The sequence below is a fragment of the Chrysochloris asiatica genome, unplaced genomic scaffold (assembly GCF_000296735.1).
Source record: "Chrysochloris asiatica unplaced genomic scaffold, ChrAsi1.0 scaffold00341, whole genome shotgun sequence".
NCBI classification, from domain to species: domain Eukaryota; kingdom Metazoa; phylum Chordata; class Mammalia; order Afrosoricida; family Chrysochloridae; genus Chrysochloris; species Chrysochloris asiatica.
The window spans coordinates 1,041,210-1,054,364 of record NW_006408859.1 but is presented as its reverse complement, the minus strand read 5'-3'; the positions used below and the strand labels follow the sequence as shown (position 1 = coordinate 1,054,364).

The window sequence follows — 13,155 nt, the reverse complement described above, 5'->3', positions numbered from 1 at the left end:
ATTCCGACAACAAGACACTCTGGTAGGAGGCTGGAAGGCCCAAGGAGAGAGAGATAGGGGTGCCATCTGCACTGAATTCCTTGCCCCCTGCTTCCTCCCTGCCTAAGCAGGCTCCAGCTCCTGCTGAGTGGGTGCCCAGGACTCCACCTTTCATTTCAGGTTTACTGGGGTAATGACTGCCTGTGCTTGCTTGCTAGTCCTTGACTTGGCGCCTCCTACAGGCTGGGACACTGGTGCACTTGCCCCATGCCTGGGAGCTGACATTCCCCAACAGAAAGATGCAATATTTTTTATTTCCTTTTTTCCATTCTCTTCTCCTCCCCACCCCCCACACCAAGGAATCAATATTTCAATATGTTGAGCTATGTGTCCAATGCTATGAAATGAACATATTAAATAACATATTTATGGAATTTTCTTGAAGAGTGGTTAAGGAAGTATTTCTTCTCTTGGTTTTATGTTTTTGGTTCTCACCGCTACTTCCTTTTAGGAGCAAATCTCCCCAAAGGTGTGTGTTGCCATCTCCTGATTCTGGGAACAGCTGCTGCCCCTAGGATACGCTACCTTGCTCTGCCCTCAGATTACATTAGGTGAATGTGTGTACCTGCTTTTTGACTTGTAGCCCTCTCTGCAGTCTCTGCTCTTGCCCCAGAACTCTGTATATTTTCATCCATAGGCCATGGAAACATTCCTTAAACTTAAAAGATGAAATCATTCCCCATGAGGAGCAGATGGTTTCATTCCCAAACCCTTCTCTCCCAGAGACCCATGGTGATTAGAACTTTGAGCATTTGACAATTTCTTCCTCTCCCACACCTGTTTTTTATTTTATTTTTAAAATGCATTAAAAATTGTGCTAGTCTCCTTTGCTGCATGGACTTCAAACTGCATGAAATGCATTAAACCTCATTTTAGATTAAAAAAAAAAAAAGAGAGTCTTTTTTTTAAAAAAAACACAGTTGTTTCATTCAATTCTCAATAGGTAATTCCTTTTGATTAGGAGCCCTGGTGGTGCAATGGTTAAGCACTGTGCTGCTAACTGAAAAGTTGAAGGTTTGGACCCATTCAGTGGCTCCACGGGATAAAGACTTGCTCCTCTAAAGGTTATGGTCTAAAACCCTATGAGGAAGTTCTACTCCATCACTTGGGGTTGCTTGGGGCTGCAATGAGTCAAAAGTGACTCAATGACATTTAATAACAACAACAGACCCTAGTGAGTGAGCCTTGTTTCCTGCTGCTATATCCTTGACCAGTACATCTTTCTAGCACACTTCTCATATCTAGTCACTGGGACCCATTGAATTGAATTCCTAATTGCGCTTGAACCTTTCCATTTTGTTTATCCTCACAGGCACTACCTTGGTTCAGGCCCTCAACATCTCTTGCCTAGACCATTGCCACAGCTCCCTAATTAATGGCCATCCTCACTGATACTCACTGAGGCCAAAATAATTTTTCTACAAGGTATTCTATAATACCCTTAAGTGATTGCCCACTGTCTCCAGGATCAAGTCCAAACTCTTCACCAGAGTAAAATCTACCAGCCCCTCCTAGGAAATCCTATTCAGGGTCGCTATGAGTAGGAACTGACTCGGTGGCACTCAATAACAAAAAATCTACCTTCTCTATTCTAATACCAGTCAGTTAAAGAAAAGACAGAAATGAGAATTTCTATTTTGTGCAAACTGGCCTTTCCAAACAGTGGACTCATAAGGAATGAACGCCCTCTGTTGGTGGGATGCTCACAGGACAGGTGGAGAAGAGGCAGAGAGGCGTCCAGGGCCAAGCTGCAGAGAACAGCAGTGGTAAAAATAGTTGATACTGCCAACTGCTGTTCCTTTAATTTATTTAAAGCAGACTTTAGGCCCAGAGTTCTCTGGGTACCTGTACAAGACCCAAATTTAGCATCTAAGATGAATCCTCCTTTCATGATAAAACATACAATCTCCTTCAAAACCCAGTGTTGCTCTCAGGGCTAGAGCTTGGTTAGGAAGAAACTTTGGGAGATCTTGTCACATCTCTTGGGGATGTGCTGAAGAAAAGGCCTTGTTTCTTTATTACTTTCTTCCGCCTGTGGGTTGAGAGTCAAAAGTTTCACCACTTACTAGCAGGGTGTTGTTGTCATTTGCCGGTCATTGAGTTGGTGTGGACTCAGTATAAACATTACTACCCAGTCCTGCGTCATCCTCACAACTTTCCCCATGGTTCAGCCCAATGTTGCTGCCACTATGTCAAGCCATCTCATGGAGGCTCTTCTGCTTTTTTGCTAACCTCTGCTAGACCAGCAGGATGGTATTAAGAAAATACCTTTTCCCCTCTACATCTCCTTATTTACTCTCAGGTTTATTTCTTCAGGCTCAACAGAACTTCAATAAATGGTCTGAGTGTCAGACCCAACTAGAGCTTCCTGAGGAATTCGAGGAAATAAATAATGACATGTTGGTTTGAACCATATGGTCAGCAGTTCAAATTCACCAGCCACTCCTTGGAAACCCTATACAGAGTCACTACAAATCAGAGCCAACTCAGTGGCACTCAACAACAACAACAACAACAACAGTGTAATATCTGTCGCCCCTACCCTCCCACTCCGTATCTGCCAAATCTGCTGCCACTCGTTTGCTGTGATGCTGGAAGCAGTTATAGGTAGTTCAAATATTAGCAGGGTCACCCATGGTAGACAGGTTTCAGTGGTACTTCCAGACTAAGACAGACTAGAAAGGAGGAAGTGGTAGATCATTTCTAAAACATTAGCCACTGGAAACCTTATGACTAGCAATGGAACATTGTGTGATATCATGCCAGAAGATGAGTCCCTCAGGTTGTGAAACACTCAAGTTATGACTGGGGAAGAGCTGCCTCCTTAAAGTAGAGTTGACTTAATGACATGAGTGAAAAAAAGTTTTCAGGGCCTTCATTTTGTGATGTGACATGACTCAAAATGATAACAGCTGTAAACATCCAGTAATAATCAGAGGATGGAATGTACAAAATATGATGCTAGGAAAAAATGAAATGGTACATATAAAGACTGATATCTCAGGCATTAATGAGCTAAAATGATTAATACTGGCCATTTTGAATTGGACAATCATATGGTTTACTATGCTGAGAAAGACAAATTTACAAGAAATAGCACTGCATTCATTAACAACAAGAACATTTCAAGATCTATCCTGAAGTACATTGCTGTCCCCAAACCCAATGCCATTGAGTCTATTCTAAACCACAGCGATATATATATATAGTTTCTGAGGCTGTAAATTTTTACAGGAGCAGCGTCTCATTTTTCTTTTGCAGAGTTCCTAGTGGGTTGGAACTGCTGGCACTGTGGTTAGGAGCTCTGTGTTTATCCTATAGTATCACCAGAACTCCATACAATACTGTATGGATAATATCCATACACCTACTGGGAAGGTCCTGGAGTCTTGGTGTGGCTCTGTGGGGTAATGCACTGGACCACAAGGTTGGTTTGAACTGCAAGGTTGGTGACTCAAATTCACTAATCACTTTTCGGAAATCCTATATAGGGTCTCTATGAGTTGGAACCAACTCGATGGCACTTAACAACAACAACTGGGAAGATCAGTTAATATGACTATTATTCAATCTTACACAGTCAGTAAAGCCAGTGATGATGAAATTGAAGAATTCTACCAACTTCTTCAGTCAGAAATCTGTCAAGTGTGCAATCAAAATACATTGATAATTACCTGAGATTGGAATGCAAAAGTTGGAAACAAAAAGGTAGGATCAGTAGTTGGAAAATATGACCTTGGTGTAGAAATGATGTAGGAGAATTGCACGGTTGAATTTTGCAAGACTAATGATTTGTTCGTCACAAATACCTTTTTTTGCAACAACATAAGCAGCTACTATACACAGAGACTTCGCCAGATAGAACACCTAGGAATCAAATTGACTACACCTGTAAAAAAAGGTTATGGGAAATCTTCTTATCATCAGCCAAAAGAAGACCAGAGGCCGACTATGAAAGAAACCATCAATTGTTCATATACAAGTTCAAATTGAAGCTGAAGAAAATCAAAAGAAGTCAATGAGAGTCAAACTATGACTTTGAGTATACTCCATTGAATTTAGAGACCATCTCAAGAATAAATTTGACACATTCAGCACTAAAGACTGAAGACAAGACAAGTTGTGGAATGACATCAAGAACATCGTACATGAAGAAAACAAAGGTTTTTAAAAATGCAAAAAAAGGAAAAACCAAAAAGGATATCAGAAGAGACTCTGAAACTTGTTCTTGAAGGTAGAGAAGCTATATTGATTGGAAGAAATAAGGAAGTAAAAAGGCTGAACAGAAAATTTCAAAGGGCAGCTTGAGAAGACAGAGTCAAATATTATCATGAAATGTGCAAAGACTTGGAGTTAGAAAACCAAAAGGAAACAGCACATTTGGCATTTCTCAAGCTAAAAGAACTTAAGAAAAACCCCAAACTTCAAGCTGCAACAATTGGAGAATTCTGTGGGAAAAATATTGAACAATGCAGGAAACATCAAAAGAAGATGGAAAGAATACACAATCACTGTACCAAAAAGAATTGGTTACTTTTCAGCTATTTCAGGAGGTAGCCTATGATCAAGAAGCTATGGCACCAAACAAGGTTCCAGGAATTGGTAAAATACCATTTGAAATGTTTCAACAAAGTGATGCTGCATTGGAATAGTCACTCATCTATGCCAAGAATTTTGGAAGATAGCTACCTGGCCAACTGACTGGAAGAGATCCATATTTGTGTCTATTCTAAAGAAAGGTGACCCATTATTGAATAATATCAGTAATATTACTTGCAAGTAAAATTTTGCTGAAGATCATTAAAAAATGGTTGTTAACACTACATTGACAAGGAGCTGTCGGAAATTCAAGCCAGATTCAGAAGAGAACATGGAACAAGATGGATCTTGGCTGAAAGCAGAGAATACCAGAAAGATGTCCATTTGTATTTTATTGCCTTTGAAAAGGCATTCAACTGAGTGAATCATAACAAATTAAGGATAACATTTTGAATAATGGGAATTCCAGAACACATAATTGTGCTCATGCAGAATTTGTACATAGACCAACAGGCAGTCCTTAGAACAGAATAAGGGGATACTGTTGTTTAAAATCAGGGAAAGATACATGGTACAGTCATGGGAAGGTCCTTGTTTGCTTTCAGTATCTGTGGACCTGGCATTCTTTGGAGATTTCCATGTGTCTTGGCATCAGTCTTCCTTGGGGACTAGGAACTTCTTTGTGTAGTGACCTCAGCTCCAAAGAATGCACTCTGCGCCTCGCTTTTCTTTCTTGGTGGTAGTAGCTTCCTATGATCTCTGCTCCCTTGTTTAATCCCCTTTATAGCTCAAAGAGATTGATTTAAGATACAACCTAATCCTGTATCTTACCTCAGCAACATAACTTCTCTACTCCAGCCTCATGAACAGCACATAGGATATAGTATTGTATCACAACATGGAGGATAGTTACACAATACTGAGAATCTTGGCCCAGCCAAGTTGACACATACTTTGGGAGGGATTCAGTTCAATCTAAACAGCACAATAAAAGCAGAGTTGCGTAGTTGTGACCATGACCGTATGACTTTGTTGTTGTTGTGAAGGGCTGTCAAGTTGTTTCTGACTCACAGTGACCCTGCATAGGGTTTCCGAAGAGCAGCTGCTGAATTTGAACCACCAACCTTTTGGTTCGACCTTGTGGTCCAATGCTTATCCTAGAGTGCCTACCAGAACTCCTATAGGCTGAAAATATTTATTCTTTATCTCATTAAAGAAAATGTTTGCCAATACCTGAGAGACACGGTGCTTCATAGCACATACAAGTCAAACTCCTAAACCTGGCCGTCAAGTCTCTCTATCAGGTATTGGTGAACATAAAAAAAAAAAAAAAAAGATATTTTGATGGAAGTATGTACAAAGATACACCATTTCAACAATTTCCAGCTGTGCCATCCAGTGACACTGGTTACATGCTTTAAGCTGTATCACCATTCTTGCTAACCTTTCCAACATAATGCCATTACCTCAAATTCACTGCTCCTAAGTTCTTCATTCAGCCTTTTAAGTTATCATTGTCAATTTGATCTCACATAGATAATTCTTTAAAATAGCACAATGCTCAAAGCAGATGCATTTTACTAATTAAAATATACTATTATTTTGTTCAAAGAAGACTTCTGGGGATAGTTTGGGTTTAAGGCTTAAAGTTTAAAGGTCATCTCAGGACAATTGTTTCAGGAACTTAGTCAACCTCAATAGCTTTAGATTTCATTGAAAATGTAAAATTCTGTTCCTCATTCCCCCCTCATTTGGTCAGGGTTCTTCTATAGAATCATTGAGGATAAGTGCTTTGCTTATTAGGTGAGTGGAAGAGGTTTGCCAGTAAGAAAGGGAGAGGCAGGGAGATACTATAAGCAACTTCTGAAACAATCCAAGTAGCAAGTAATGGAGATGAGAACAATTCACTCATTTACGGAGACATCTTTATTGAAAACTTGCTATGGGCAGGGCACAGTTCTTGGTGCTGAAAGATGAAGAAGGCAGAAAGGCCAGAACTTGGCACCATTTTGTAGGGTGTGAGCATGTAACAGAGCTGATAAAATGTTGCATTCAGAGAAATCCTTCTCCCTTCTCCTGTATTCTAGCTCTCTGCCCATGGGGGCAGAGAGAGGAGAACTTTCACCTAAACTTCTTTGTCCACATCTAGAGCCCTTCTAGAAGCCCCTTGCTTATCCCTCCTCATGGGAGGAAGAAATGTTCCTTCAGTGGGCCATTGTCTCGAGTTTTTGAGCATGCCTTCCGGTGGGCGGGCTGCAGAAGTGCTTTGGGTACCCTTCTCCTTTGCCTCCCAGTGTTCTTGCTCTCCGACTTCACGGGAGCCAGCGTAGTGGTTACATATCGGGCTGCTAACCTCAAGGTCGGCAGTTTGAAACTACCAGCGGTTCCGCAGGACAAAGATGAGGCGTTCTGCTCCCGTAAAGATTTACAGCCTCGGAAACCCTGTGCAGGGTCACTATGAGTCGGAATCGACTCCACGGTACTTAACAACAACAACAACCCTCAACACCAGTCCACCTTACACCTCCTCAGCTCCAGCTCTTGCCCAAGCTGCAGGCTGGGAGAACACATTCCTGGGCTGCCCTGCGGATCAGGCTAAGCCTTGTTTTCCTCCCCCAGACTCCCCTGGCAGCCCTGAGGTCTGTATTCATGGCAAGAGGTGCCCTTCAGATCAACGTGTTGGGGGGAGACATGCCAATTTTCTAGGTTTACAAAAATATAGGTCATTGTGCTCACGGATGTATCACCATCAATGAAAGACAATTGGGAAAGAAAACCTGTTTTTAAAACAAAGTTCACTTTATTACATTATTTTTACATAGTAAAAGAATATGAAATGCAGCCGTGTCTAGATTCTCTTGCTGATTCTCTTGAAGACAATGTCACCCAATGTCATGGTCTGCAAACCAGAAAGGAAATCATAAAATGTTTGTCTGATATTCAATTGTAAAAATTAATTAAGTCTACTGAACAACCCTAAACACACTAACATATGAAAGAATTCAAAGATTCCTGTTTTCTGTAGGACCTGAGGTGGGGTTGTGACTTTGTCTAAAATCCTGTGCCACAACTTTGTTACTTCACTTCCTCACATGGAAAGTTCTGCCTTTTACTGATTTTTTTTCTCCATTAATAACTGTTAGCATAGTGGTTACGAATCGGGCTGTGAATCATAAGGTCAGCAGTTCGAAACTACCAGCTGTTCCGCGGGAGAAAGAGGAGGCTTTCTGCTCCCCTAAAGATTTACAGCCTCGGAAGCCCTGTTCAGGGTCGCTATGGGTCAGAACCGACTCGACGGCACTTAACAAGAACAATACTGTTACAGCAACACCATCCAATCCAATCCAGTGTAATCCAGTCCAATTACTCCAAGTTGCATTTAGCACCTACCATGGAGTCCTGATGTGGCGCTGTGGGTTAATGCGCCAGACTGCAAAGCCATTTGAACTGCAAGGTTGGCGGTTCAAACTCACCAGCTGCTCCTTGCACACCCTAAACAGGGTCACTATGGGTCAGAATTGACTCAACAGCACTTAACAACAACAACAACAACAATGTACCAAACAAGGAACCATGGTGGCACAGTGGTTAAGCACTCAGCTGCTATTTGAAGGGTCACCAGTTCAAACTCTCTGAGTTTGAGCTTGAACAGCTGACTTTACAGTCTGGCGTATTAACCCACAGCGCCATACTTAACCATTTGCACTGTCCAGGGATTCATATGTTGTTAATAAAGTAAAATTAAAAGTGTGATTCTCCTTATAAATGCTGAATGGGCACAGGACTTTATTAGGTAGGTACCCAGGGCTTGCAGGGCAGATGGAGTTCTCCACCACTCATTGGTGAGTACTAAGGCAGAAGGGGAGAGTGACGGCTGATCATCATGGCGACATCATAGAACAGGAAAAAGCCACAACAGAGTCCACCTCTGGACAAATCAAACCTTCCTTGCACTGGAGCACTATGCCACTGGAAAATGATGCTTCATGAATCTCTGAGGCCCACCTGCAGGCTCAGTGGATACCTGCTGAGTGAACGGATTGCTGTTCCCTATCTGTGATCCAGTCTTATGGCTACATCCTAGTGGAGACTGAAAGAGGTGGGTTGTGCGGTGGTTCTGTGCAATCTTGTGCCTCCTCCTACCAAGTACCTATCTTACTCCATCCATTTGGGTATTGGTGAAGAAAGGGGAAAGGAGGCCAGCAGTAGGGACTGAGGAGAGAAGGAAGCAAGAGAATGTAGGTGTGGTGGGCTGGATTTCAAAAGTGGTGGCTAGCCTGAAGGAACTGAGGAGAGTTAGGGTGGGATATCACGCAGGGCTGCTGGTAGCATACATAGTGCCTTTGGTGGATTAGAAAAGGGTGCTCCTTCCTGAAGATACTTTACTTCTGTCTGTTAGAAAACCATCCTAGTACATTTCACTAGTTAGAACAACACACCTTACTGACATCTGCTGTAAAACTATAATAAGCACACAAAACTATGTTGTGCTCCCCCCCACCCCCAGCGTTGTGTAATACACAACTGTGGAACTCTGGGTCTACAGTCCCAGGCTCTTTGTTGCCTCAGTTTATCCATTTATAAAATTTGGGGATGCTGGGAAGATTGGCGATAAGATTGATGTAAACTGCCTGGCATATATGGATGGTAGCAGATATAACAATGGAAAGGTGGGGTAGGGGTGAGGACAGCTCATCACCCTTCACACATCCTTTCCCCTCAAGTACTAGTGCCACAAACTCAGAGTGCCAACTTACGCTGATGACTGTGTCTCCGTTGAATTCAGTCACTGCCTTTATGCCTTTGAGATTGGTCACGAGTTTATTATCACCTTCCATATGAACCACCGTCTGCATGGGACAGAGAAATTCGCATGTGAAGAGGGCTCTGGGAAGGGAAGAAGGGCCTTGCTACTAAGTTAGGCTGTCCTGCATGGGTCTTTGCTTATGGTAATCAGAAGACCCAACTTGATACACTTCCCCACTGTCTATGCTCTAAGAACAAAAGAAAATATTAAGGTATCTTTTGTTAGAAGTTTTCTTTATGGTATGTATCTAGAAATGAACACTGGAAATCCAAGTGCTCTGAAATACAACACTGAAAGGAAACGAAGTAAAATATCAATTATCCAACTAATGGAGGGAGAGAGTGACAAAACTGCAAAAGCCCGTGAAGAGGACACCTATTTTGCGTTGGTATATGTAATTTCCTCAAGAACATTGAATAGTCCTGTTTTTGTCTCTTCTCCAAGCCTTATACATCCAGGAAGAAGTGACATAGAAATCTGTAAGAAGTGACAAATCCAACAGGGAACAGAAGATACTGGTCAAAATTAGAAATTTGCCACCCACCAAAATGGGCAATTGAAAAAGGGCCTAATAAAACCCGTGGTGACCTGTCCCTTACTCTAACTTCATCCGTGTAGAATACCAAGAGGTTTTCCCTCCTAAAATTTGTCACTGTTTTCCTGATTTATAACATTGTATCTGGAGAGGTAGAAACAAAGAGGGAACCGAAGAGGGGAAAAGACAAATGTGCTGACATCAATGCAAAGTTGTCTGGGGGAGAAACAAAGACAGATGTTTCTTGGTGTTTACTTCCCTGGGTTGTGCACTGCCTCTAAAGGTAGGAAAGAGGTCCCCAATGACTTCCACCCCCAGTGCCTGGACCTCCCTCCTATCTCCTGCTAACCCTACACACAGCCCAGTACCTCCTATAGAAAGTTTCTTCCCATTGCCACAATTCTAGCCTCAGTAAAGCCCATCTTACTGTGTGTTCAAAGATGACATCAGAGATTGGCTAAGGATTTTTCATTGATCCTCACGTGCCCTGCTGCTGGGCTTTGTCCTGCTGCGTGCAGGACTTTGAGAGCAGAGAGGTTGGGAGAACCTGAGACTTAGAATCCTTCAAAGGTGCCTGGTTCCTCTTGTATCCATGTGGGAGCACTCAGACTTGTGGGCCAGAAGGTCCCCTAGACAGTCCACAGGGAAGGCAAGAGGGGCTCAAGCTCTTCTTCTCTAAGAGTTGTCTTTGTCTTTTGACCTCTCACCCCAGAAGTGGGCTCAAAGACAGAGTGTTTTTGGTGGAAATTGTGAGGTGTAAGCCTTAAGGAAGGAAGTCCTGAGGCCAGGTCCCAGAGAAAGTTCCAGAAAGCAGAAAGGCATGTCCTACCTTGATTTTCTCCCCGGTCAGGTTTTCCAGCTCACACTCCTCCCCGAGGGTGAACTCATTATGGATCACTTTGGACCCAGTGGTGATGGTGAGTTTGAAGTGCTTTCCATTTTGCACGATTTCTGACACGCCCTTGATGTCCTTCCCCTTCTGGATGAGTTCATCAGGCAGACCTAGCGGGAATCATGTGAGTTTGAGAGATGGCAGTGGTGGCGGTTGTAAAGAGGGAGTGGGCAGTAGAAGCTTTGTGTCATGGAGTGGAGAAGCATGAGGCATTTCCTACAGTGCTGTGAGGAACATGGGCTTTGACCTCTAAATGGAAAGACAAGTGCCAGGGCTGACCTGCCTGATTGCTTTCTAGTTAATTTTTATAAAGGACACTCCTCTGGCCCGAAAAAACTTGTGAGCCACCTGATTTTCTCCCACTCTAATGTCAGGAGCCTTTGCTTTTTTAATGTATGCATTTCATCTGTCACATCCAGAGTGACCACAGGATTTATCTTCCCAAATTGTACCCTCCTAAAGGAGCACCATTAATAATTATGCCGGGACAACAACTAGCAGAGAATGTGCCAGGCAAACTGGGTAGACACAACCTCAGTCAAACCTCTTGAGGAAGAGGAAGCAGAATTCCCTAGGATAGGCCTCTACAGTTTTCAGAACCTGTTGTTATAAGATGAGGATTACAAAACCTGCAAGGTTAACCACAGGAGTGGAGGGCTCTGGTTCACACGTAAGGGTTACGAGACACAGCAGTGGCAGCACTTGCCCTACAGGACAAGATCCAAGTTCTCATTGCCACTCCTGGGTCTTCTGTCTCTGTCCTTGCTCTCTTCCCCAACCTTCCCTTTCACACCATCATCCCTTGTCACACTTTGTCCTTTTGCTCACCAAAGTCCCCCTACCTGTCTATATGAGTAGACATCTGCTTGTGTTTTTAGGCTCAACGGAAGGCTCACCTTACCACCACCAAGCCCTGACCATGGAAGGCTGTGGCCTGACCACTCCCTCTTCATCCTGGTGCTGTGAGGCACATGGGATTAAAGTATAATGTCTGAGACTCAGAGAACTACTTACTTCAAATCCCAATGCAACCACCTCCTGCCTGAGTGATCTTGTCAGAGTTATGTAGAGATTCTAGGACTTGGTCGCGTCAACTCCAGAATGGGAAAAGAAGAGTACCTAGCTCAGAGATTTCTGGTGACATAGAGTCAGCACACGGTCTAGAGTAGTTGTTGTATACCATCAAGTAGGTTCTGACTTACAGCAAGCCTGTACAAGATAATCTAAGATTGACTGGTGAGTTGGAACTGCTGACCTCGAGATTAGCAGTTCAATGCTTATCCCATAGCACCCTCCAGGGCCTATGGTTAGGGTTGTTGTTGCTGTTAAGTGTCATTGGGTTGGTTCTGACTCATAGAGACCCTATATAGGGTTTCAGAGGAGCAGCTGGTGGGTTTGAACTGCCGATATTGTGGCTCCAAGTCCAGTGCTGATCCTATGGCACCACACCAGGAGTCCATGGTTAAGGTAGGAGATACTTGTTGGTAAATGTTGTTGAGTTGGTTCCAACCCATAGTGACCCTGTATTGGGTTTCCAAGGAGCCTCCTTGTTGTCTATCTCCTTGGTACCTATCCAGCACAGCCAGTGGTGGGTCTTCAAGCAATGTTGTTAGAACAATGAATGAATGAACAAATAGTTTGTTCATTGAGGTAACAGCAGAGATGGGACTTCAATTCAGGTCAGATCCCTAAGCCAGTGCTCTTTCTGCTTGCCTCTAGAGCCCAAGCTTCCAGTTACTACAAAACTGAATAAAGTGCCCCTGATCTGGGGATAACCTGAATCTCTTCATCCACCCCAACATCACCTATGGGGCCAAACCAGATTGTTGTGACCCACAACCTTGGCACCCGGTCCAGTACTTACCAATTGCCTTCATGAAAGCCTCAAAGTTTTCCTGGCTGTGCACTTGGTACTTGCCGGAGAAGTTCATGGTGGCAATGAGACCCCTTCTTCACCACTGATCTGCAGCTCTGATGGTTGGACTCCCAGTATGAGTTGTTTTATAGGGTACTACTTCCCCTTCCAATATCGGTCATAGGTCAGCTGCCGTCGACTCCTTTATGACCAGGCTCAAACATTAACTCCTGAGAGCAATGGTCAATGATAGGAAACAGGCTGGCCACAGCAGAGGTTTGCTGGAATTCAGCAAATATTAGTGAGTGGCAATCAAGTGCAGAGCCCTTCATAGCGATCCTGCTTTTGAGGTGTATGTGTGTGTGAGCCATTGAAAAAGCATGACACTGTGAACCACAAGGTCAGCCATTTGAGCCCACCAGTTGCTCTGCAGGAGAAAGATGAGTTGTTCTTCTTCTGCAAAGATTTAAAAAACAAAAGGCCTAGGA

The 13,155-nt window shown here is 43.2% G+C and overlaps 1 protein-coding gene across 1 annotated transcript; it reads right to left on the bottom strand.

Annotated features, from left to right (window-relative positions):
- Window positions 1-7,358: 7,358 nt before the first annotated feature.
- On the bottom strand, window positions 7,359-12,785 carry FABP1 (fatty acid binding protein 1, liver). Its single transcript, XM_006875855.1, has 4 exons — window positions 12,677-12,785; window positions 10,750-10,922; window positions 9,336-9,428; window positions 7,359-7,477 (listed from the first exon to the last, which is right to left on the bottom strand). Exons 1-4 carry the CDS (start codon window positions 12,741-12,743, stop codon window positions 7,427-7,429), a joined length of 384 nt encoding a protein of 127 aa, XP_006875917.1. The 5' UTR covers window positions 12,744-12,785; the 3' UTR covers window positions 7,359-7,426.
- Between the last annotated feature and the right edge of the window lie 370 nt (window positions 12,786-13,155).

Excerpts from the sequence above, each read along its gene's own strand:
- FABP1 (XM_006875855.1), bottom strand. The coding sequence starts at position 12,743 with ATGAACTTCTCCGGCAAGTACCAAGTGCACAGCCAGGAAAACTTTGAG. Across the intron at positions 9,429-10,749 it reads TGACCGGGGAGAAAATCAAG|ACGGTGGTTCATATGGAAGG; the intron begins GTAGGACATGCC and ends TGTCCCATGCAG. Across the intron at positions 7,478-9,335 it reads ACGGAGACACAGTCATCAGC|ACCATGACATTGGGTGACAT; the intron begins GTAAGTTGGCAC and ends TCTGGTTTGCAG.